Here is a 24,287-nt window from a genome sequence, read left to right as displayed (position 1 = left end):
ATATCCATAAGTTTCATTTTCTGCATTGATTTAACCATAAATTTGGCTACTTTATTCTTTTTGCTTGTCTTTTGTCCAGTTTTATCCAACATTAGATCCAAATTAAGGTTAAAATTCCCTCCTATAAATATATTTCCTTGTGTATCTACAATCTTCAAAAAAAAAAATCCTGCATTAGATTCTCCTCATTAGGTGCATATATATTGAGCAAATTCCAAAATTCAGAGTATATCTGACAGTTTATCATTGCATACCTCTCTGCTGGATCCATTATTTCCTCCTCTATTTTGATTGGTACATTTTTATTAATTAATTATGGCTACATCTCTAGCTTTTGAATTATATGATGCTGCCGCTACGTGTCCTACCCAGTCTCTCTTTAATTTGTTATGTTCCACTTCAGTTAGGTGCGTTTCCTGCAGAAATGTTATATCTATTTTTTCAGTAAATAGCCTCTTCCTTTTAATTTGGTTATGTATTCCATTAATGTTTATAGTCATATAGTTCAACGTGGCCATCTTATATCTTGTTTACACCTCATTTCCGCTTCCTCACCATCTCTATCCCCCTTTTCATCTCTCAGTTTTCCCTTTTTAAACTCAATGTATGACAACACATTTAAGACATAAAATACTCCAAGAATTCCCACACCCAATATTACCTTAACCCCAAATGCCCTCCCCCATCTGAGTTGGCCCTTTTTCCTTGCCGGGCAACCACAACTCCCCTTTCCATTTGGATTGCAATCTTGCACACAAGTGTCAACTGATTTCACAGTGACGGTTATTCTCTTCCCCCCCCCAATCCCCCTCCCCCAGAAAACACCTTCTTTTACACATATAACAAAGCTCTCCCTTCTCTTTTCCCTCTTTAGTTCTTTACATATACATTGTTTTTACATCTTTATATATACTTTATCACCATTCTTCATTTTTATTACATCTCTTCATCTCTCCTTCTGTCCTGCAAACGCTCTGCGAATTCTTGGGCTTCCTCTGGATCTGAGAACAATCTGTTTTGCTCCCTGGGTATAAATATTTTAAGCACGGCTGAATGACTTAACATGAATTTAAAACGTTTTTTCCATAGGATCGATTTTGCTATATTAAACTCCTTCCTCTACCTTTAAGAGTTCAAAACTTATGTCTGGGTAAAAAAATATTTTTTGACCCTTGTATTCCAATGGTTTATTATCTTCTCTAATTTTATTCCTTGCCCGCTCCAGTATATTTTCTCTTGTCATATATCTCAAAAATTTTACTAAGATGGATCTTGGTTTTTGATGTATCTGCGGTTTTGGAGCTAGTGTTCTGTGTGCCCTTTCTATTTCCATTTCTTCCTGCATTTCTGTAATTCCCAGGACCTTCGGGATCCATCCTTTTATAAATTCCTTCATGTCTGTGCCTTCTTCACCCTCCTTCAGGCCCACTATTTTTATGTTGTATCGCCTACTATAATTTTCAAACATCAATTTTCTGAGGTAACAACTCTTGTGTCTCTTTAATTTTTTTTGTTACTTTCTTCCAATTTTCCTCTTAAGTCATTTACTTCCATTTCTACAGCCATTTCTCGTTCTTCCACATTTTCTACTCTTTTCCCTAATTCTGTCATGACTAGTTCTAATCTTTGCATTTTATCTTCTGTTTTCATTTTTCTTTTAATTGCACTAAATTCTAATGATAACCATTCTTTTAATGCTCTCATTTGTTCTTCAAAAAAGACTTTATCTATATTCTGTTCATTGGTTTTACCTTCTATTTCTCTGTGAAGATCTTGGTCTTTTTCTTCTTCTGTGTCTGAAACCATTGTTTGTGTCTTCTTCTCTTCTTTGTATCTGTATCTCTTCTGATTTTCCTGATGAGTTGCTTGTATCATTTTGTCGGGCCTCTTCTTGCTGGGTCTCTTGCTGTTGGTCCTCCCCTTCTGGGCTGCTCATCTGTCAGGCCTCCTGCTGCTGCTCCTCTTGCCGTTTACCCCGTCAACTTTCTTCCTCATCTGGTACCTCACTCCCTCTCCTGCTGCCTTCCTCATCTTCCAGCTGAGAGCCCTAATGTCGGGCGTCCCTCAGCTGGTCGCGCCGTGGTTGCTGAGCCCCCTCCCGACAGTGTTTTCTTTTACCTTTAATTGCGCAGTTGCGCACTTTTGTTTGGCTCAGAGATTCATTTTTGCAGTCCACTGGTCGGGGGGGTCGCGACTCTGCAGGGCCGGCACCAACCTTGGAGAACGGACGTTCTTCGCCACCACGGCTCCCTGTTCCTTTGTGCAGGTAAGGCCTTCTCCTTTCTTTTCCGGTAACTTTTCTTCTTTATTCCCCGTTGTTTTTAGTTTTTCTTTCTTGGGCGCCATCTTCTTTCTCTTCTTTGCAACTTTATCTTCTATTTCTTATATTTTATATTTGTTGAACCCTTAGTTTTTTCTTGACTTTTTTTCTGGAGAGGGCTGGTTTTACCCTACTCCATCACGTGACTTCTCCCCTTCCCCTTGATCTTGACAACCTCCTTAGTGTGAATTTTGATTTGGCCAGAACCTTTCTCAGTCTGTCACAGCTGATGGAAAACTCTGTGCAGTCGCTGACTGAGGAATTAATTGACAATAGGGCAAGATTCAGTGGCTGAATTAACATCTTCTCAGACCAACACTGAAACCAGCAAGGAGGTAAACAACTAGGGCCCCAGAGATGAAGGGGTTAGTCCTATGAGGAGATATTGAGTCATCTGGGATGGTACTCACTGGAATTTAGAACAATGAGAGGGGATCTTATAGAAACACACAAATCTTTGAAAGTCATAGATAAGATAGAGCCAGGCAAGTTGTTCCCATTGGTGGGGTAGACCAGAACATGGGGTTGTCAAGATCATGGGGAAGGGGAGAAGTCACGTGATGGAGTAGGGTAAAACCAGCCCTCTCCAGAAAAAAAGTCAAGAAAAAACTAAGGGTTCAACAAATATAAAATATAAGAAATAGAAGATAAAGTTGCAAAGAAGAGAAAGAAGATGGCACCCAAGAAGGAAAAAGTAAAAGCAACGGGAAAAAAAGCATAATTTTTAATCCAATGGAGCTCTCATGTATTGTACAATGGCAAAAAGAAAAATTTCTAGTGTTTGTTACTGCATTTATCTTATTTTGTAAATAGAGATCACGTTGTTTTTAGGTAAGAATTAAACATTATTTCGTGCTTGAAAAGTCTTCTGTTGTTATTTAATGGCTGATGCTACTGGGGCTGCTTAAGTCATTATTTGGTTATCCGAAAAATCCAGTTAACCAAAAACGTCCAGTCCCAAGCTTTTCAGATATGGGGAAACCTACTGTATTTAAGACAAGGTTGGAATAGGTTTTTACATAGTAGGGGAATTAAGGGATATCGGGAAAAGGGATAGGTGTAGATGAGCCATTATCACGATGAATGGCGGAGCAGGTGCGACAGGCCAGATGGTCTACTCCTGCTCCTATTTCTTACGTCCCAGCTCCAAGTTCACCTCACAAACCATCTCTAGACAGGTGAGGAGCAGGCTTAAGGACAGTTTCTTCCCCATTGTCATCAGGCTTTTGAGTGAACCCCACCACAGTACTGTCGCGTTGCCCTCGCTATGCTCTGCTTCTTACTCTTCTCCTCGGTACAGCTGACAGAGTTGACCTGTTAGATTGCTCATAAAAGAACCCTTCTCACTATATAAGATATGTACAGTAGATTTGAACAATGCTCCAAATCTACAGACTCATTCTGCGGGTCGCCAAAAAGGAAGAGTTGAATGGTATGTAGGAAGGTGTCATGCAAAGAGGCAGCCCTTGGTGTTTACCCTCCCACAGTATGAAAGCAGCTGCCCTGAAACAAACCCAGAGAGAGAAGTTCACAAATAACAGGAATGATGCGCTTAGCAGAAGAGCAGATATTAGGGATTTGCTTACAATGGCGAAAGAGACACAGGTCTGATACATGGGACATTCTGGAGGTACCATGGCCCGGTACTTGACCAACATCATCAGGTTGGCCAGTCCATTCAGTATGGAGGCAACGGCTGAGGCAGGTTCCTGTACGAAGAGGAATCGGTAGAAGGGCCACTGGAGGAGGAAACATAGGCAGAGGAAACTATCAAAGGGAGAAACAGCCCTGTACCCCGAACCAATGCCACTCCCCCTCAAACACAACCTGACCCACATTCACTCCACCTGTCTACCCCTCCAGGACCCCTGATCCCTCTGACAGAAGCTGTTTTCTTTCCCCATCCAGTCCTCATCTCAGTGCAATCTGTCTTCCACTCCCCTTCGCTGCTGCTCATCAGGTATCCCCTCGCCCACTTCACCCTTCTCCCAGCAACATCATGGCTGAGCTGATGCAATTTCTGTTTGCAGTAGTGGCCCAGTTAAAGATGCTTTAAGGACTGGGTCAGGTGGGGGAAGAAAAGGAATACCCCTTAGAACCTTGGGTGAAAAAGGTGTGGTGGCAATAAGTGGGGTGCACAGCAACACAGGTAGGCACAGCTTTACTCAACCAGCACAGACAGGAGAGGTTGCAAGTGGAGGGTGAACTTTCTGGGTCCCAGAAAGTATGAGTGAATGGGGTAGCCCCTCACCAAGGGGTGCGGTGAGTAGGTCCCTATGATGAGGGAGGGTAGTCTTTGAACTGTGGGCAGCGGTGTGGATGGGCTGAAGAACGAGGGGGTGGCAACAAGGAGCTGAGAGTGGCTGACCCTATGGGGAGCAAGGAGGTCATCCCCAACGAGGGAGGAGGAAGAGCTGTCCCCCAAAGATGGGAAGGAGCCATGGCAGGCCAGCCGACTCACATGAGGAACATGATGGTTGGTGAGTCTGCACTTCTCAGCAAACCACTGATCTAAGCCAGCCATTCTTAAGCTTTTCTTGGGCTATGCACACCACCACTGAGCACCACCTGCCCCCCCCTCCCCCCTACCATACACAGGTCTCTGGCTCAAAGTTTATGGGTTCCCTTCCTGGTAAAGCAGTCAAATTTTGTTTCCTTCCATACTTCTCTCCAACCAACTACATAAAAAAAACATAAAAGAACATTTATGTTAAGAGAGGTGAAAAGAAACAAGGCTTTACTTAAATGGGCTGTGCTCCCCACCTTGTTGAGATAAGCTGAAAGCTGCCATATATGCAGGTACTTTGTACAGGTAGTCCCCAACTTATGACTGTGTTCCGTTTTGACCGACTGGTTGTATCTCGAAATGGTCGCAAGTCAGATCCGTTTTATCATTTGTCAAATAAACATGGTGGACACCAAGGTCAGCTCTACCCCTGCCACAGGCACTATTTTCCATAGATAGGCCCCTACTTTTACCCCAAAAGGTATAATTTTTATATTTACATGATTTTTCTTCATTTAAAAAAATTTATACAGTACTTTTTTTTCAGTCATACATACGGATGGTCATAAGTCGCATAGGTCATAAGTTGGAGACTACCTGTATAAGATGACCCATGGATTTCCTCTTAAAATGTAGGTTTTGAGCCAATCTTGCTGTTCAAGATTACCCCAAGTCTGGCACTTACTGCTGACCAGTGGAGTGATGCTGCTGGGCACATTTAATATACGAATTCACAATATTTAAAAAGCAAATTACCCAATAAAGGTTTAAATTTTATTAGCATAGTTTAAAATAATCCACTACCAGCTCCTTTAACAGGTTGTTTAAAGCCTGCAGAGTCAACGCCAGTCGGACTGGGTGGATGGACCCTGTGGGGGAGCGTTGAGACTTCACTGTTAAGGTCCGGATTTTATACTTGGAGTAAAAGATGACCCTTGGTTTTGGGGTGAAATTTTTAACGTTCAAGGACCTTCTTATACACTGGTAATTGTGAAATATATGGTAATTGTGAAATATATGGTAATTGTGAAAGTCAGACATTTGTAAACTTTCAGCAACAAGTATACGCACATATATATATTTAAAAAAATCACAACTCAAAGAAAAAAAATGTGATATATTGAAAAGAAATGAAATTAATAACTCTCCTTCCCTGGAGCAGGAATTGCTGTGTGAACCTGGTGCAGTCCAGGGAAACCAGGAGAAGGCTACCCTGCACTGTTGCACTCCATGTTGAGAAGCAAAGGCTGCGCAAAAGGTACTTCTACCAACTCCAGCCTGTGCTGAGAACATGGATTTCCCTCGGTAAACTCAAATTAACCAGGTACAAGTTCTATGTCTGTACAAGTAAAGAATGTTTGCAACAGAAAACCAAAAGTACCAAGTTACAGCTGTCAGGACAAACTAAGCCAGATGGGTTATTTTCATTAGCCAAGACAGAGAATTCCTAAATGACCCATTTCTGTAAGACGTCATCTTTCTCTTTACCTTGCCATGAAACTGAGGCACCTTGTGTCCTTCCCTGATGTACAAACCCACTGTTGCCCACATGCAATGATATTGGCAATCATCAGTGCAGGTCCAGCCTGCCAGAAGAAAGAAACACACATTAACTCCCAGGACAGTGATGATTACACACAATGCACCTCCACTTATTGGATACAAAGTGGCCATCAACCTGTCAATAACCAGCTTATTAATGCTTAGTTTGGGACACTTGCTGCAACATCCTGCCACAGCACTGGTCCAGACAGGGGTGGAGCAAGTGTGACTGTACTTGTCAGCATTTGACATCATGAATCTTTGGGAAGGTTCAATGGGAACAGCACAATTGGTCATGGAAAGAGATACAGGAACATCGGACTGAGAAACAGCTTCATCCCACAGACAGTGAGAATCCTGAACGTCCAAAGGAACTGCTCACACTAACCATCCAAGACTCTCACATTCACAAAACAATATTCATTTATTTGTAGACTAGCAGGATACCCGGCATTGCCTGGGAAATGAAACACTTAGTTGTTGACTACATGATTGAAACATGGAATGCCTGGCGGCATCCGCACTGAGGTGGGCTTGGCATGGTTCCTCTGTTTCCTGCTGCCTGCCCCTTGTATGTCTGGAAACATCAAGTGAGGCGAAATTGATGTTCCTCTGCTGTCTCTTGTGTTCTCCTTTGTCTAATTCTATGGGCTTGTAAAGACCTTCTGCCGATGTTGCTTCGCTTTTTTTGGGCTTATATTGAACAGGGTTTGGCCACCTGTTTTTATTCTGAATGTATATTAATGCACAGCACCGTAACTAACTGAAGTGTCCCTGGTGCAAGTTCAACATCTATTTTTGAACTGAACTTCATATGACCTTAAAGGTTAAATTCAACGTGGTCATGATATTCACCATCAATGTTACCCCTACGGAACCTCCTTGGACATTTCTAGAGTGCTCCATATTGATTTGCATGGAGAACAGACAAACAAACAAACAGACGTAGATGCACAAATATATATTAGATATGAATACTTGTCCTACAAATGTATTGTTTGTCTATATGTGCGTTATGCTTGGTGGTGTGTTGGCGTGTTTTGCACTGAGGACCGGAGAACGCTGTTTCATCTAGTTGTACTTGTGCAATCAAATGACAATAACCTTGATTTGACACAAACTCTCCATCGACCTGACCACAGAGGATAAGATTAGTCACTGAAAGTCAATCAATGGAGCTGTAGGTCTTGGGGAGTGCAGGGCACAGGTCCTGGGGTAGGGGCTGAAGGCACAGAGGAGAGGGTGAATGCTTCTGGAGGTGGATGAAGCATCCTGCGAGGGGAAGGCAGGTAGCGTACAAGTCCTTCGTGGTAATTCCCCTTTCAAACATCTACACTGGAGCATTGCTTGGATACTGTTGGAGAGATGGGGGTAAGCCCTTTCAGGAGAAAATGGACCACCAGGTCTGTGGCACCATGACTGGCTCTGAGTCACCGGAGGAAAGGGTGGAGTCAAGGCCAGCCATAGCAATAGGAGACTCCATATTAGGAGATCAGACAGAAACTTCCATGGCTTCAAACAAGACCAGAATGGATCATTCCTCCTGGATTATCTCGGAGCAATCATCAATATTCTCAAGGGTGTGAGTAAACACCAGAGGTTGTGACAAACATTGATTTCACCGACTACAGAAGAAAAAGAGATGAGTTCCTTGAAGTGAATATGGTGAGTTAGGCAGAAGGTTAATAAGTAAGACCAAGAGTTGTAAACACTTCATCACTCCTGGTGCCATGTAACTAATGAGGTCAGGAACAAGATGATGCAGATGAATGCATGGCTAAGGAGATAGTGATGGGGCAGGACTTCAGGTTCTTGAGCAATTGGGGTTTCTTCTGTGGCACAGGTGGGCTGATTAAGAGGGACAGGTTGCATTTGAACAGTAGAAAATATCCTGGTGGGGAGATTTGCTAGTTCTACTTGGAAGAATTTAAACAGATTTAGCAGTATTATGGCAAATGGGAAAGTTGAGGCAACATAGATGTTAAAGCAAGTTCAGTCAATTCAGATTTCAGATTATTGTCAGAGTCCATACATGACATTACTGGTTGATTGGAAGAGGCTGTTTTCATGTAAGGGAGCACCTTTTTTGTTTTTTTTTGACATACAGCATGGTAACAGGCCATTTTGGCCCATGAACCCATGCTGCCCAATTTACACCCCATTAACCTACATCCCTAGTACGTTTTGAATGGTGGGAGGAAACCAGAGCACCTGGGGAAAACCCACAGATACGGGGAGAACATACAAACTCCTTACAGACAGCGCGGGATTCTAAACCCAGTCCGTCCCGATCGCTGGCGCTGCAGCATTAAGCACCACTCCAACCATGCAGCCTTAAATGGGAGGTTTTCAAAAGTGAGATAAAGAGAGTTTAGGGATCCCATGTTCCTGCTGGAGAAATTGGCAAAGCTGCAATGTTTAGGGAACCCTGGATAAGAAGGTATATTGAGGCTCTGGTCAGGAAAGGATGAGGAATACATGGATGTAGGAGTACATGGAAAGCAGGAGGAATGAAAGAGAACCATGAGATGGATCAAGTAGATAAAATAAAGGAGAATCTTGAGAGGTTTTACATACTGAGGTCCTGGGGTTGGGAGAAGTAGAGTGGTGGGGTTCTTGTGTGGCTGGGTCCTGGGCTAGAGGAGAAGGATCAGGATGGTGAAGGATCAGGTTGGGGGGTAGGTGTGAAGGATTAGGGTGGGGTGATCAAGATGGGGATGGGGTGAAGGATCAGGGTGGGGGATGAGAGTCAGGGTAGGGGTGTAGAATAGGGTGGGGGTGTGAGGGTCAGGGTTGGGGAGGATCAGGGTGGGGGGCTGAGGATCAGGGTGGTGATGGGGTGAGGGATCAGGGTGGGGGTGGATGAAGGATCAGGGTGGGGGGGATGAAGGATCAGGGTGGGGGGCTGAGGATCAGGGTGGGGGGCTGAGGATCAGGGTGGGGGGCTGAGGATCAGGGTGGTGATGGGGTGAGGGATCAGGGTGGGGGGCTGAGGATCAGGGTGGGGGGCTGAGGATCACGGTGGTGATGGGGTGAGGGATCAGGGTGGGGGGAGATGAAGGATCAGGGTGGTGATGGGGTGATTAGTGTGGGGGCTGAGGATCAGGGTGGGATGGGGTGATCAGGGTGGGGGGGGTGAGGATCAGGGTGGGGATGGGGTGATCAGTGTGGGGGGTGAGGATCAGGGTGGGGATGGGGTAAGGATCAGGGTGGTAATGGGGTGAGCGATCAGGGTGGGGGGGGCTGAGGATCAGGGTGGGGATGGGGTGATCAGTGTGGGGGCTGAGGATCAGGGTGGGGATGGGGTAAGGATCAGGGTGGTAATGGGGTGAGCGATCAGGGTGGGGGGGGCTGAGGATCAGGGTGGGGATGGGGTGATCAGTGTGGGGGCTGAGGATCAGGGTGGGGGGAGGAGCATCAAGGTGAGGGGAGGATGGGGTCCACGGTGCGGCGCCTCACCTGCCAGCCGCATGTGGACGGGCTGTGCGGTGCGGAAGGCCCCGAGCGCGGCTCCCGCGCAGTTCTGCCCCTCACAGAGCCGCACGCATTGGCGGTAAGAAGGCTCGCGGTCCCCGCGCGAGCAGCCGGCGGTGGGCAGGCCCCAGGCCGCCACGGTCAAGGAGCAGACCAGGGAACCGGGCCCCATCCTCCTTCCCGCCCGGCCACCTACCACAGTCCCGGTGCAGCGGACAAACCTCTCCCCCCCGCCCCGGAACCAAGGTTCCGCCGCCACGCCCCAGGCCGGACGCGCCCACTCGCCGCGCACCGCCTCATCCCCTGCTGTCCAAGCCGGAAGCGAGGGCCGGGCGGGTGGGACGATGTGGTGGAAGGCACCGTCTTACGGAGCCTGGCGATCAGGTAAAGGGGGTCACGATTGTGGTGGGCGAACCGGCGGCCGGAGCTTACTTAGATCGGGGTCCCCGTGAGGGGGCAGCCGGGGGGAGGGGTGTGGAAGGAGGAGGAGGGCCGGGAGAGGGGGCAGCGACGGGGGGCAGCGACGGGGGGCAGCGACGGGGGGCAGCGACGGGGGGCAGCGACGGGGGGCAGCGACGGGGGGCAGCGACGGGGGGCAGCGACGGGGGGCAGCGACGGGGGGCAGCGACGGGGGGGAGAGGGGGGGAGAAGGGGCAGCGGGGGGGAGGAGAGGGGGCAGCGGGGGGGGGGAGGGGGCAGCGGGGGGGGGAGGGGGCAGCGGGGGGGGGAGGGGGCAGCGGGGGGGGGGAGGGGGCAGCGGGGGGGGAGGGGGCAGCGGGGGGGGGAGGGGGCAGCGGGGGGGGGAGGGGGCAGCGGGGGGGGGGAGGGGGCAGCGGGGGGGGGAGGGGGCAGCGGGGGGGGGAGGGGGCAGCGGGGGGGGGAGGGGGCAGCGGGGGGGGGAGGGGGCAGCGGGGGGGGGAGGGGGCAGCGGGGGGCAGCGGGGGGGGGAGGAGGGCCGGGAGAGGGGGCAGCGGGGGGCCGGGAGAGGGAGCAGCGGGGGGGGAGGAGGGCCGTGAGAGGGGGCAGTTGGGGGGGGGAGGAGGGCCGTGAGAGGGGGCAGCTGGGGGGGGGGAGGAGGGCCGTGAGAGGGGGCAGCGGGGGGGGGGAGGAGGGCCGTGAGAGGGGGCAGCGGGGGGGGGGGGGAGGAGGGCCGTGAGAGGGGGCAGCGGGGGAGGAGGGCCGGGAGAGGGGGCAGCGGGGGGCCGGGAGACGGAGAGGGGGTAGCGAGGTGGGGGGGCCGGGAGAGGGAGAGCGGTAGCGGGGGGAGGGGAGTTGAGGGGGTAGCGGGGGATCGAGTAGGGAGAGGGGAAGTGGGAGGAGGGAGAGGGGTTAGCGGAGGGTCGGGTAGGGACAAGGGTGGCGGGGGGTTCAGGTGGGGAGAGGGGTGGGGGTGTCGGGTGGTGAGAGGGGGTAGAGGGGAGAAGAGGTAGGGTTTAGAGGGGAGAAGAGGTTGAGGTAGGGTTTAGAGGGGAGAAGAGGTTGAGGTAGGGTTTAGAGGGGAGAAGAGGTTGAGGTAGGGGGGAGGAGGTAGGGGGTAGAGGGGAGAAGAGGTAGGGGGTAGAGGGGAGAAGAGGTAGGGGGGTAGAGGGGAGAAGAGGTAGGGGGGTAGAGGGGAGAAGAGGTAGGGGGGTAGAGGGGGAGAAGAGGTAGGGGGTAGAGGGGAGAAGAGGTAGGGGTAGAGGGGAGAAGAGGTAGGGGGTAGAGGGGAGAAGAGGTAGGGGGTAGAGGGGGAGAAGAGGTAGGGGGTAGAGGGGAGAAGAGGTAGGGGGTAGAGGGGAGAAGAGGTAGGGGGTAGAGGGGAGAAGAGGTAGGGGGTAGAGGGGAGAAGAGGTAGGGGGTAGAGGGGAGAAGAGGTAGGGGGTAGAGGGGAGAAGAGGTAGAGGGGAGAAGAGGTAGGGGGTAGAGGGGAGAAGAGGTAGGGGGGTTCTGGGGGAGAAGAGGTAGGGGGGTTCTGGGGAGAAGAGGTAGGGGGTAGAGGGGAGAAGAGGTAGGGGGTAGAGGGGAGAAGAGGTAGGGGGGTTCTGGGGAGGGAGAGGTAGGGGGGTTCTGGGGAGGGAGAGGTAGGGGGGTTCTGGGGAGGGAGAGGTAGGGGGGTTCTGGGGAGGGAGAGGTAGGGGGGTTCTGGGGAGGGAGAGGTAGGGGGGTTCTGGGGAGGGAGAGGTAGGGGGGTTCTGGGGAGGGAGAGGTAGGGGGGTTCTGGGGAGGGAGAGGTAGGGGGGGTTCTGGGGGAGGGAGAGGTAGGGGGGTTTCTGGGGAGGGAGAGGTAGGGGGGTTCTGGGGAGGGAGAGGTAGGGGGGGTTCTGGGGAGGGAGAGGTAGGGGGGTTCTGGGGAGGGAGAGGTAGGGGGGTTCTGGGGAGGGAGAGGTAGGGGGGTTCTGGGGTGGGAGAGGTAGGGGGGTTCTGGGGAGGGAGAGGTAGGGGGGTTCTGGGAGGGAGAGGTAGGGGGGTTCTGGGGAGGGAGAGGTAGGGGGGGTTCTGGGGAGGGAGAGGTAGGGGGGGATCTGGGGAGGGAGAGGTAGGGGGGGTTCTGGGGAGGGAGAGGTAGGGGGGTTCTGGGGAGGGAGAGGTAGGGGGGGGTTCTGGGGAGGGAGAGGTAGGGGGGTTCTGGGGAGGGAGAGGTAGGGGGGTTCTGGGGAGGGAGAGGTAGGGGGGGTTCTGGGGAGGGAGAGGTAGGGGGGTTCTGGGGAGGGAGAGGTAGGGGGATTCTGGGGAGGGAGAGGTAGGGGGGTTCTGGGGAGGGAGAGGTAGGGGGTTCTGGGGAGGGAGAGGTAGGGGGGTTCTGGGGAGGGAGAGGTAGGTGGGGTTCTGGGGAGGGAGAGGAGAGGGGGGGTAATGGGGGGTCCGGGGAGGGAGAGGGGGTAGTGGGGAGAGGGAGTGGAGAGGGGGGTAATGGGAGGCCGGGAAGGGAGAGGGGGTAGGCGGTGGTGTTTGGGGGAGGGAGAGGGGGGTAGTAGAGAAGGGAGAGGGGGGTCAACATTCCAGCCATGAGCTTTCACCAGGAATACTCAACCCTGAGTTTCGGGCTCAGTGGCTCAGATTTCTGACCTCTCCATCGAAGTGGACAGGAATTTCAGCCAGTAATGCGTTGTGTACTTGGTCACGACAGATTTGGAGATTGGAGCAGACATTCCCATCACTGGGTGTGATGTAAAGAACAGTACCACAAAATACTCTACTTTCCTTGAGCCTGCTCCAGGAGTTCTTGAGAACTTGGCCTCAGCTCTGTTATAATAATTTTACATCCCTGTGTGCTGATCTTAAATCTGGCTGAGCCCTGATTATATTCAGACTCTATAATTCCAATCAATTGGAGAGGGAAGCAATTCTGCATCATCTGTGGATTAAACGTGAGAACATTTATTCTAAAATATGATGTGATTGCTGATGGTGGAATCAAAAGCATGGCCTGATTAATGTGATAGTGCACGTCTTATTATGTTGCGCTGGTTAGTGATGTGTTTGAAAGATTGGTCATGGTCTTGCAATTGGACTGGAGGGATGTCTGAATAGTTGAAAGTCAAACTACCTAAGTAAGAACCTGTGTAGGTTAGAGAACTGGCACAGGACACAAGAAAATGGGGAGAACAACTCCTGTTTGAGAAGGAGAAGCAGGAAAGACCCATGGGATGGTGACCAGTGAGGGGATATACATTTAAGGAAACACACAGGCGACTTGAGGCGAGAAACCCACACAATCTGTGACCCTACTGGCAAGTGCAGTCAAGGGATTCGCACTGGTCTACGGACTACTGGAGACTGACTCAAGACTAGCTGAAGGGGTACTTGGTATCGGAACTGGGATGCGAGAGGGTGCTGAGGTTCTTGATTCTGTTGGATGGTCGGAGCTGGGGCGCGACCTGCTGATGGTTTGGGGCTGCAGAGTGCTGGAGGCGAATCCATTGACACTCAGTGACTCTGAGGGGAACTCTCTTTTGCTTCTCTTTCCCTGACTGTAAGGGGCGCTTCAGGCAATTTCTGCCGATGGCGAATCTGTCTGCCTTGTGGAAGACGAAAACCAATTACGTCTTTATTAGCTGGCCATAAATTGAATCTTGAATAACAGGTGAGTAATGAGAAGTAGAAGGTCAGATGAGCTTGAGTTTAAGAATGTTAGTTCGTCCTGGTGTGCATTTAGGAATATCAGATTCACGGGTTTTGACAGCTACCGTGGGGCTGGAATCAAACAGTTATGGAATGGGAACAGGTGGTCTTTGTAATGGAGAGGCAATAGATTGGAAAGAAGGGAGAAAGAGGAAGCAGTTGGAATACTTTGTGGATCATTGATTCCTGTGATGCATTTGTTTCTGTGTGATCCTTTAAGGCAAATATTGTAATGGGCAGATGGGTCTTGATAACAAGTGATCTGTAGAAATATGTATTACATTGTACTCATGTAAGTGTATATTAATCATGTAAGGCCCATGTGTTTCACCAATGATCAACGATGATTGATGGTAACACTCTATGCTTGCCCAATTGGCAGCTGGGATTTACTATTGGTGCACCTCCTGTCAGCTGCTCACGAACAATGGTTTGTGTCAGACCCCTGACTCTATGCACCATGAAGGAAAGTCTCAGTGTTGATGTCCTTGGAAAGTTAATTTTTAAATCCTGGAAGAATTTCTGCCGTTTGTGCTCTGTGCCCTGTAATTAGATGCTGTGTAATCAACGAGGGATTATTGTTTGTTGCTTTTAAAAGTGGCTCTTGCCACAAAAACCTAGACCATCTCTTTGCAGTACTGAGGAACTGTAGCAATGTTCACTCAGTTAAAAATCCTCTGCCACTCAGAGAAGAGGAGAGCAGCTTTCCCCAGGCTCAACAGCAATGCAAAGGACACTTAACTGGTCGTTATGTCCCCTTGTGAGGTCTTGCTATGCTCTGCACAAATTGGCTGGGTGTGAATTGAGGTGTTTTCCCTGACAAAAGGCAAAGGAGGAAAAACCCAACACCCAACCCCAACCAACCAATTTTCCCTTGCAACCGCTGCAATCGTGTCTGCCTGTCCCGCATCGGACTTGTCAGCCACAAACGAGCCTGCAGCTGACGTGGACTTTTTACCCCCTCCATAAATCTTCGTCCGCGAAGCCAAGCCAAAGAAGAAAAAAGTGGGAAGTAGTGGATGGTTTCAGGTGGCTGCAGTGAATCAGTGGGTTCTGATTGTCCAATAACACTGGACCACAAAGATTTTACTTCCTGGTCACTTTTGGGTGTATTTTATGGATTTTGGGCTGTTGATCACAAAAATCACCTTAAAATTTTCCTGTCACGTTTTAAAGATATAATCTATTTTTGTGATTTTGTTTTGGGTCATAATTTAAATCTTCTTCAATCGCACAAAACCATGAAGGGCAACATGCCATTGAAAATTCATTTTCTGCAATTGTATTTGGACGTCTTCCCTGCCGATCTTGGTGCAGTCAGTGATGAACATGGTGAAAGGTTTCACCAGGACATTGTGACCATGGAAAAGTGGGATCAGGGCAACTGGAATTTATCCCTGCTGGCCAACTATTGTTGGACACTGACATGAGAGGCATCAGATGCTGAGTACAAATAAAAATCAGCAGCAAAACATTTTTAGGTCGATTGAACTAACCCAATGTGTCGGCGTCGTTATGCGATTAAACGGGGTAAATTCAATAAAAGTTAATTTAATGTTTCTCCAATTTCCTATGTGATACAGCAAATCTGAAATTATCTTTGTGTTCAGCTTGAAGTTGATTATGACTGTTTATTTTTCGCGAAGCAAACCTTTTGAAAATACTTGTCCAGTGTCACCTGTGGACCCCCCCCCCCCCCAATCACCTTTCATATCTACCAGCTAATGTATGTTGGTTAAACGACTGCATAAAGACCATTGTGTCAAGCAAGTACTGGGAAGCACAGGAGATGGCAGAGATATCAGCTGACTAGGCATCCCAAGGGAGAGAAAGGGTTAATGTTTCAGATGGGTGTTCTGATTTAAAAAGTCATTGACCTTAGCCATGAAATCTATTTCTTCCTCTGTAGATCCTCGCTGACCTGAATTTAAAAAAAAAATCTGCTTTTATTTCGAATTTTGAATGTTTGTTGTAAAAATACAATGCTGGAGAAACTGAGCAGATCAAGTAGCATATTTATATAATAAAGATACATAACCAACAGTTTGAGCTTGAGCCCTTTTTTGTCATATCTTGATGGAACTGTGCTCCTCGCCCTCTCTTTTCCCCCCCCCCCCCCCCAAATCATTCTGTTGGGGCACATTTTGATGAAGGGCTCAAGGCCAAAATTTTGGCTATGTATCATCATCTCTCCTCTATAAAGTGCTCTGTTTGACCAGCTGAGTTTCTCCAGCATTGTGTTTTTACTTCAACTGTGATGTCTGTAGACCTTTGTATTTTACTTTTGAATGTTTGTTGGATGCTATATAACGAGGTACTTAATTACTCAAGAGGTAACTACTTCATCCCCCATACTCACTCACTGTGCCTTCCCTATGCCACTTCCAATGTGAGTACATTGTCCCTCAAATAAGGAGACCAAACTGATGAATGCAGTGCTCCTGGTATTCGAGTGGAGAACACCAAAACGTCAAGTAGCTACCTCTGCCCTAATGTGTGTTTGTTTATTGCCCTTGGACTTTCAGTCATATACACCAAATACAACATTCAGAGCCCTATCCTTGGAGGTGAATCTAGACCACAGGCCATGGTTCCTGAATAAGGGATCATTGATTTAAGATGAAGAGGAACTTCTCTCAAAGTTATGAATCAGTACATCAGAGAGCTTTCAATGAGTTGTTAAATATATTAAAGTCTGAGAACCAAGAGTTTGGTGACATGCCCAAATTCTCAGGCACAAATAAATGAGCAAGACACAGTCAGCATTCCCTGAACTTCAAGCTTCCTTTATTGTCATGTAATAAAAGCAGTGCAATATTACACAGAATTTGCTTTCATCTGCTGGAAAGAACTCACTTCAGGGTTGAGTCCCTGTGATTGGGCTGGAAAGATCACATTGTCTTTGGATGGTAGAGCAAGTTCAAGGGAACGCTGGCTGCGCCTTGCTTGTTTCTCTCGTGCTTGAGAATGTGGACGTGTTATAAAACTCTCTGAAGATCCTTGGGCCATGGCCTTTTGCTCTAGTTTCACTCTAATGTGATGCAAACGGTACCATCTTCTGTGGTTGCATTGTGCCAGCAACAAAAGGAACCTCTGCCAGCCCGCCCAGTGGAGGTTCATAAGCAGTACTCTCGTTCCGCCAGTTTTTAATGAGGTTATTTGTTCATGAAACTCTGTGCCTTGTTGATGCAGTGATTGGTCTGGTCAGTTGAACTGGTTTATCCTGTTTTACCACTTCCCTGGAATACCCTGAGTGTTATCCTGTTGGTGATCTTAGTGAAGCAACATGATCAACATCACCTTGGCATTGTGTTCCTGTGGCCAGGCATCTGTTTACAACTCACTGTTGTAGTAAAGGGCGGTTCTCTCTATTAATTATTCACAGTTAAGTAAGTTGTGGGAACTTTGCACTTTGAACTTGCCAAAAACTTTATCTGGACTAGGTTTTTCTGTCCCAGAAACAGTGCAATCATTCTGTAATAAAACAAACTGCTGGACTCCATGTTTAGGTTGGTCACGAGCTGAAACATCGACCACCTCTTTGCTTTTCATGGATGCTGTTGGATCCCCTAGGTTCTTCCTCCAATCTGTTTTTATTTTGTTGTTTGCAGCCTTTTGTGTTCAATTAATCAGCCCATTGGTTTATTTTGCCTGGCTTCTCTGAAAATATTCTTATCTGATCACCTTGCAGTTTCATTCATGATGTGACCATAGGAGCCTGTTGCTCAAGATTCCTTTATTATCATGCAATTAAAAACAATGCGATATCATAAATAATTTGCCATCAGTAGAAATTGCCTGAAGTGCCTCTTACAATCAGAGAAAGAGAAGCAAAAGAGAAACCCCCCCCCCCCCCCCCCCACAAAAGCTACCGCGTGTCCATGGATTCGCCTCCAGCGTTCCTAAAATCTAGTCCAAACCATCGGCCATCCCAAGCTCCAGATCCAAACTTCCAGTGTGGTCAGGAAACCTTCAGCGCTCTCAGCACCCCCTCGCATTCTGGTTCAAATACCCTTCAGCAGGTCTCCAGCACTCTGAGGCCTGGTGCGAATCCCTCAATTGCAGTCGCCAGCAGTTCACAGCCTGCGTGGTTTCCTTGCCTCGAGTCACCAACAGCCTGTTCTTCAGCAGCAGAACCCCCTCACTGGTCCGCCGCCATGGTCACTGCCCCATGGGTTGTCTCCTCTGCTTCTCATGTGGGGTATTCTCATTTTCTGGTGCCCTGCACCAGATCTTTGCTCCCCTGGAGCCTGCAACCTGCAACCCCTTATAGGTGCTACTAATAATAGGCGCAGCCATCTTGGGTGCAGACCCCATGGTCACAGGATTTTTAAATAAAACCACCTTCAGCTCCTTCACGGAACTGACTGCAGTTGGACCCCGGGTGAGCGCTCTGTGTCTACTCCCTGCTCTCCTCAGGTCTGCAGCAGCACTGCTGCTTTCCTCATGGCCCTCTTACCTGTACAGATACATAACTCATTGTATCTAAGCTGCATAGATCTGGAGGGTGCCAGATCAACACAAAGTCTGCTCACTGATGAATGGAGCAAAACTGCCAGCAGAACAGGACTGCACTCGCCCATGCCTCCACCACAGTGCACACTGGGGAAAAGTCCTCACTGGCTTCGTGTTCTGAGTAACGTGCATTGATATGTCACAGTTCTTATGTCACAGGTCTTGCGTAGGAACAGCTATGTGAAAATAAGATCCTGGTTAATCTGACCCTGCTCCATTTACCTTCCCATTCCCTCTAACCCTTAATTCCCCATGTATCCATCTCAGTCTTAAATACATTCAGTGGGACTAGGCAGAATAATTGTTTGGTGCAGACTAGAAGGGCCAAAGGGCCTGTTTTCTGTGCTGTGATGTTCCATGGAATTGTCTGTTCTGTTTCATTGGGCAATGAATTCCATAGATTCACTGTTCTCTGGCAGAAGCTTTTCTTTCTTATCTCTCAAATGTACTTCCCTTAATGTTGAGGCTATCTCTCTCAGTTCTAGTCTTACCTGGTAGTGAAACAACCTCCTTTGCTTCAACCTTGTCTACTCTTTTTGGAATTTTGTATGCTGTTATAAGATCCTCTCAATATTCTAAGCTCCAGTGAGTGGTAGTCCCAGGCTCTTCCATCTCTCTTCATGAGTTCTGCTGCGGACTACTAGCTTGAGATTGGCTGAAGGGGTACCAGATATCGGAACCAGGATGGAAGAAGGCGCTGAGTAGGGGGGGGGCTCCTGAGGAGTCTCGTGTGCTGAAGGCGGTGTCACAGGTGTGCATCTGGAGCTCGGGTTGCTGGATGACTCTGTCTTCCTTATGGTAGACAAAGTTAAAGAATTTCATGTGTGTTACATTCCAAATGTATTATATTTAATAATGGAACCTTTTCCTTTTTTAATGGTTTGGAGTAAAGGCTGTGTGGCTGCGGGAGTGCTGGAGGGGAATCCACGGACACTCAGTGACTCTGAAGGGTTTCTCTTTCTCTGACTAGAGGGGTGCCGGGCATTTTCTGTTGATGGTGAATCTTTGTCTATAAGATTGGGAGAGACATAGATAAGGTGGACAGCCAGTGCCTTTATCCCAGGGCAGAAATAGCAAATGCCAGGGGACATCTCTACAAAGTGAAGGGAGGAAAGTTTAGGGGAGACATCCGGGGTAAGTTTATTTACACCGGGAGTTGTGGGTGCCTGCAATGCCTTTCCAGGGATGGTGGTGGTGGCTGAAACATTAGGGGTATTGAAGAGACTCTTAGACAGGCACATGATTGAAAGAAAAATAGAGGGATTTGAGGTAGGAAGAGCTTAGATATATTTTTTGGTAGGAATATATAGGTTGGCAAAACATCCAGGGCAGAAGGGCCTGTACTTTGCTGTTCTATGTTCATTTCTGGGATCACCCTGGTGCACTGCCTCTGAGGCCACTATATCTTTTCTCAAGTAAGGAGAACAGACCTGGATGCAGTACTTCAGGTGTGGCCTCGCCAGTACCCTATACCGCTTCAACAGAACCTCCCTGCTTTTAAATTCAATCCTTCGAGAAAACTCAGTCATACCTTGCAGCTCGTGGTTCACAGATTGCTCATCCTTGTACTGTTTATGTTTGGGGTCAGTTTCTGCGCTCACTATCCTTCCAGACAGTGAATTCTAGCCTCTCAGCGTCCTTTGGCTGACCATATGTTTCCTTCAATCACGTCCTTCTGCCAACTAACCTGAATCTAGGTCCTTTAGTTAGTGTCTTCTCTGCCAAGGAAAATAGGGTATTGGTCTTCACCGCTGCTATAATGGCAATGCTGCTGCTGGTACAGACTTGGGGAGAACAAGGAAACCGGGAGTGGGGATGCAGAGCTCCTCTGTGGGAACCTACCACAAATCCTACTGCCAATGGCTCTGTATAGGCTTAAAATGGCCTGTTGAAGGAACCGATCATGTTTTATTTAAAATGCTGCAACTGTGAGGTCTGGGCCCAAGATGGAGAGGCCTGTGTTTGGCAGCAGCCTTGAGGGGTTGCAGATTCCAGGGAAGCAGAAGACTGGTGCAGGGATACCACCCCCCCCCCCCCCCCAACCTTTGAGAAGGAGAAGCAGAGGAGATCACTCTACAGGACAGTGACCATGACGACAGGACAGTGACCATGGCGGCAGACCAGCAAGGGGCTTGGCGACTAAAGAACACACAGGTAGCAGGCTGTTGGCAACTCACAGCAAGGAACCTAGGCAGGCCTGCTGGCGATTTGTGATCAAAGGATTTAGCCTGGCTGCAGACTGCAAGAGACTGGCTTAAAGAGGACCAGGTATCGGAACCAGGATGTGAGTTGGTGCCAAGTGCAGGAGAGGCTCCTGAAGGGCCTTGAGCATTGAAAGCTTCCTGATCTTGACAGAGGGTTGGATTTGGAGCTTGGGTTGCTGATGGGGTTTGGACAGAAGTCCGTGTGGGAATGCTGGTGGTGACTTGCTTTTCTGAATGTAAAGTGCACTGGGTAATTTCTGCTGATGGCAGATCTTTGTCTTCATTACAGTAGGCTAGATGCAATTTTGTGTAATATTACATCTGCTTTATTACAAGAATATAAAAGAATCTTGACTCATGAACAAGCCCCTCAGTTGTAGACCTTTGCGAGGTTAAAAATCAACCATATGCATGGTTGATGCTGTTCCTATAGCTCTCTTGAATTTGTTACACATTTGATGTTGTCTCTGGAAGGAGGCAGCTGAGGAGCATCTTTGTAATGACTTAGGGTAGGTAGGCAGCAGGATCACCGCAACCAAATTTGTCCCATGATCATCCTTGCAGTGACTCAGATCTCCAGGTCTGATTCTCTCTTTCCAGGTAAGGGAGCATGGCAGAAATACTTCACCATTGCAGTACTTCAGGATTTGGTTTGCTTGGAAGCCTCTCCTCCTTCAGCCATAGCCTTTCCAGTCTCTTGCTGGGTTGAAGGTGTGGCTGCAGCACTAAGTGAAATGGAATCCACTCAGGTCAAGGATAGAGTCTTGGTTGAACAGTTCCTTGAAATACATGTCCCAGTGGGTGCTCGCTGACTGCTGCTCTGTTCTTGGCTGCTGGTAATGAGGGACAAAGCACAGTACATCTAGGATCAGGCCTTTCCACCCACAATGTCTGCACTGACTCTGCCACCAAGTTAAACTAACGCCACCTGCCTGCCCCAGTGCATTCCAGAAAAATCTCAAATCTCCTTTAAACTCTTGCCTGCAAGCTCTGCCCTCTAATGTGTGACATTACTATCCCGTGGAAAAAAAGACCATCTCATATATATTCCTATCAGGTCTCCCCTCAGCCTCCGATGATCCAGAAAAAATAATCCAAGTTAGTCCAGTCTCTCTAATACCCTCTAATTAATACAGGCAACATCCTGGTGAACCTCTTCTGCACGCTCTCCAAAGCTTCCACATCCTTCCTGCAATGTGATGACTGGAACTCTAAATATGGCCCAACTAATGTTTTATATAGCTGCAACCTGACTTCCTGACTCAATGACGGAGGAAGACAGGTATGCTGTATGCAGCCTTTACTACCCTACCTACTGGTGTTGCTACTGTCAGAGACGTACGAATGTGCTCTGAATATCAATTCTCCTGAGGATCCTGCCATTTTCTGCATACTTATTTCTCACAACAACGCACACTTAGCTGATTAAAGTCCATCTGTTATTTCTCTGCTCACATTTCTGAGTAGTCTCTTTCCTGCTGAATCCTTTTTTAAAAAGAAAATCTTCTTCACTCTCCTCCACTCTGCTAATGCTCTTGTCATCTGCAAACCTAGTAACCAGCCCACCTAAATTTTTGTATCTGGCACAGACAAAGCTGGGTTGTTTGGATCCGGTGCCCCTTCCAGTTCAGGAGAAAAGTAGAGTCCTTTCAGAGTTACTGAGTGTCCGTGGATTCGCCACCAGCAATCTCGCAGCCACACAGACTTGTTTGATCCATCGGCAAGCAACCTGAACTCCCGATCCAAACCTCTTGACACAATCAGGAAGCCTTCATGCCCGAGACCCTTCAGGATCCGTCCTTGCCCTCACCACCCTCTCGAATCCCGGATATGATAGCTGGTTCCATGATCCAGTCTCCCGCAGCCTGAGGGTCCCCTGACCATGTTGCCTGCAGCCTGTGTGGTTCCTTCAGCTTCTGAGCCCCTTGCTGGTCTGCTGCCTTGGTCACCATCCTATAGAGTCATCCCCTCTGCTTCTCCTTCTCAATGGGCGGCGTTCTCCCTGTTACTGTTGTCCTGCGCTGATCTACTACTTGCCTGAATCTGCAACCCCTCTTGCCTACATTTTGCTCATACCTTGATGAACGGCTCAAGCCTGTAACGTTGGTGATGTGTCTTTATCTTTGCTATCTAAAGTGCACTGTTTGACTTGCTGAGTTTCTCCAGCATTATGTTTTTACCTAAACTACAGTTTCTGCGGAGTTTTGTGTTTTACTCAGAGATTAGTTTTTTTTTGATAGGCATGTGAGGGTCAGCACGACATCATGGGCCGAAGGGCCTGTACTGTGTTGTAATATTCTATGTACCTGTGTATGTGTGAAAATGAACTTGATTCCAGCACTGACACAGAATGACAACAGCAAAGACTCCTCGAAGAGTAAGATCTCCCTGTCCAGGATTGTCAATGTGGCCCTCTCTTAAAAACCTCATGCACTTTGTCCAAATCATTAATACTCGTATCATAAAAGCTGAGGGATGTTCCAGTGAACCTTCTGGAAAGTGCTGCACACTGGCCTTCCAGTCACTGAAACTGCTCAATGACGAGTACCTTTAAACTCTCCCACTGATCCAACTTTTAATCTGCCTTGCCAATTTCCTTGTTTTGTGAACTTTTACTTCACTAATCAGGCGGATGTGTGGAATTTTGTTTAAAAAGCTGTGTATCAAATGTGCTCTGCTCATCAATCCTTAAAAATGCCTGTAGAGCGGCAGCAGTACCAGGGTGTGAGGGGATACTTGGATCTTTGTGCCTTTTTTTGTAAGGTCTTCCTTTCAGCATCTGGAATCTGTTTTGATCGAATTGATGTTGGTGAAAGTCTCTGGGCAGTTTGGAGAAATTCTGTACATGAATCCCAAGTGCTGTCTAAATGCCTTTAGAACTTTTCAATTATATTTACCTTCACCCCCTCCTCCAGCAGATTGTTCAGGATATTTACCGCCCTCTATATGGGAAAAACTTACCTCTCAGGTCTCCAATAAATTTCTCCCCCTCACCTTAAGCCTGTACCCTCTAGTTGTACACTCCCCTTCCCTGATGAAAAGCCCCTGACTATATACCTTATCTGTGTCCCTCATAATCTTACAAACCTTTGGAAGGTTGCCCCTCAGCCTGCCCCGCCTCAATCACACAGATCCTGTCAAATAAAATGACCGAAAGGAGATCACAGTGTGTATTAGGGTTATTTTGTTCCATTTCCTTCCCAATGTTAATGTCTCAGCCAGACTCTGCCTAGTCATTGCTTGCTGATGTTTTTTTTAAACCTACTGTGTTTGGAGGGGAGGAGCATAATCTCTCCTAACATCTAAAATTTCTTTGCCACACCATCTGAGAGTGCCAGAACTTCCAGGAGCCACTCCCAGAGCAATCTGTCCCCACCTCACAAAAAGCTTGCACCTTGTACATGGCTCAATGTGACACAGTCTCATAGTTTTGTTATTGTGTCTGGCAATGACTGACTTAACACCTTCCACCTGGCTCAGAACACAGCACTGAAAGGTAAACTCAAGCAGTAAGCTCCTGTACTTTTGGTTTACTGGAATGGTTTAACGAGTCTTCAAGATGCAGCAACTTGTGAAACAGGAAGATCTAGTGTTTCACCTGCAGAGTTCAACCCAATTCCAATGT

At 48.1% G+C, this 24,287-nt stretch overlaps 2 protein-coding genes across 6 annotated transcripts in view; one reads left to right on the top strand and one right to left on the bottom strand.

The window, feature by feature from the left end:
- Positions 1 to 10,142, bottom strand: part of pgap3 (post-GPI attachment to proteins phospholipase 3) — a 36,299-nt gene extending 26,157 nt beyond the window's left edge. For 4 of the 5 annotated variants that reach the window (XR_011347635.1, XR_011347636.1, XM_069907203.1 and 1 more), the window contains exons 1-3: positions 9,828 to 10,142; positions 6,315 to 6,412; positions 3,907 to 4,059 (exon numbers count right to left, since the gene is read on the bottom strand). Coding sequence is in view for 3 of the 5 variants with exons in the window: in XM_069907203.1 (XP_069763304.1) it covers positions 3,907 to 4,059; positions 6,315 to 6,412; positions 9,828 to 10,014 (438 nt within the window). In the remaining 2 variants the exon portion in view is untranslated. The remainder of the gene's footprint in view (positions 1 to 3,906; positions 4,060 to 6,314; positions 6,413 to 9,827) is intronic. The other variant, XM_069907204.1, reaches the window with a different exon arrangement.
- The window catches only part of LOC138747706 (receptor tyrosine-protein kinase erbB-2-like), a 37,221-nt gene continuing 22,912 nt past the window's right edge, over positions 9,979 to 24,287 (top strand). The window contains exon 1 of the mRNA XM_069907199.1: positions 9,979 to 10,226. The gene's annotated coding sequence lies outside the window, so the exon portion shown is untranslated. The remainder of the gene's footprint in view (positions 10,227 to 24,287) is intronic.

Source organism: Narcine bancroftii, chromosome 12 (assembly GCF_036971445.1).
Source record: "Narcine bancroftii isolate sNarBan1 chromosome 12, sNarBan1.hap1, whole genome shotgun sequence".
NCBI classification, from domain to species: Eukaryota; Metazoa; Chordata; class Chondrichthyes; order Torpediniformes; family Narcinidae; genus Narcine; species Narcine bancroftii.
The sequence above is the reverse complement of the archived record's forward strand: the minus strand, read 5'-3'. Positions and strand labels throughout refer to the sequence as shown.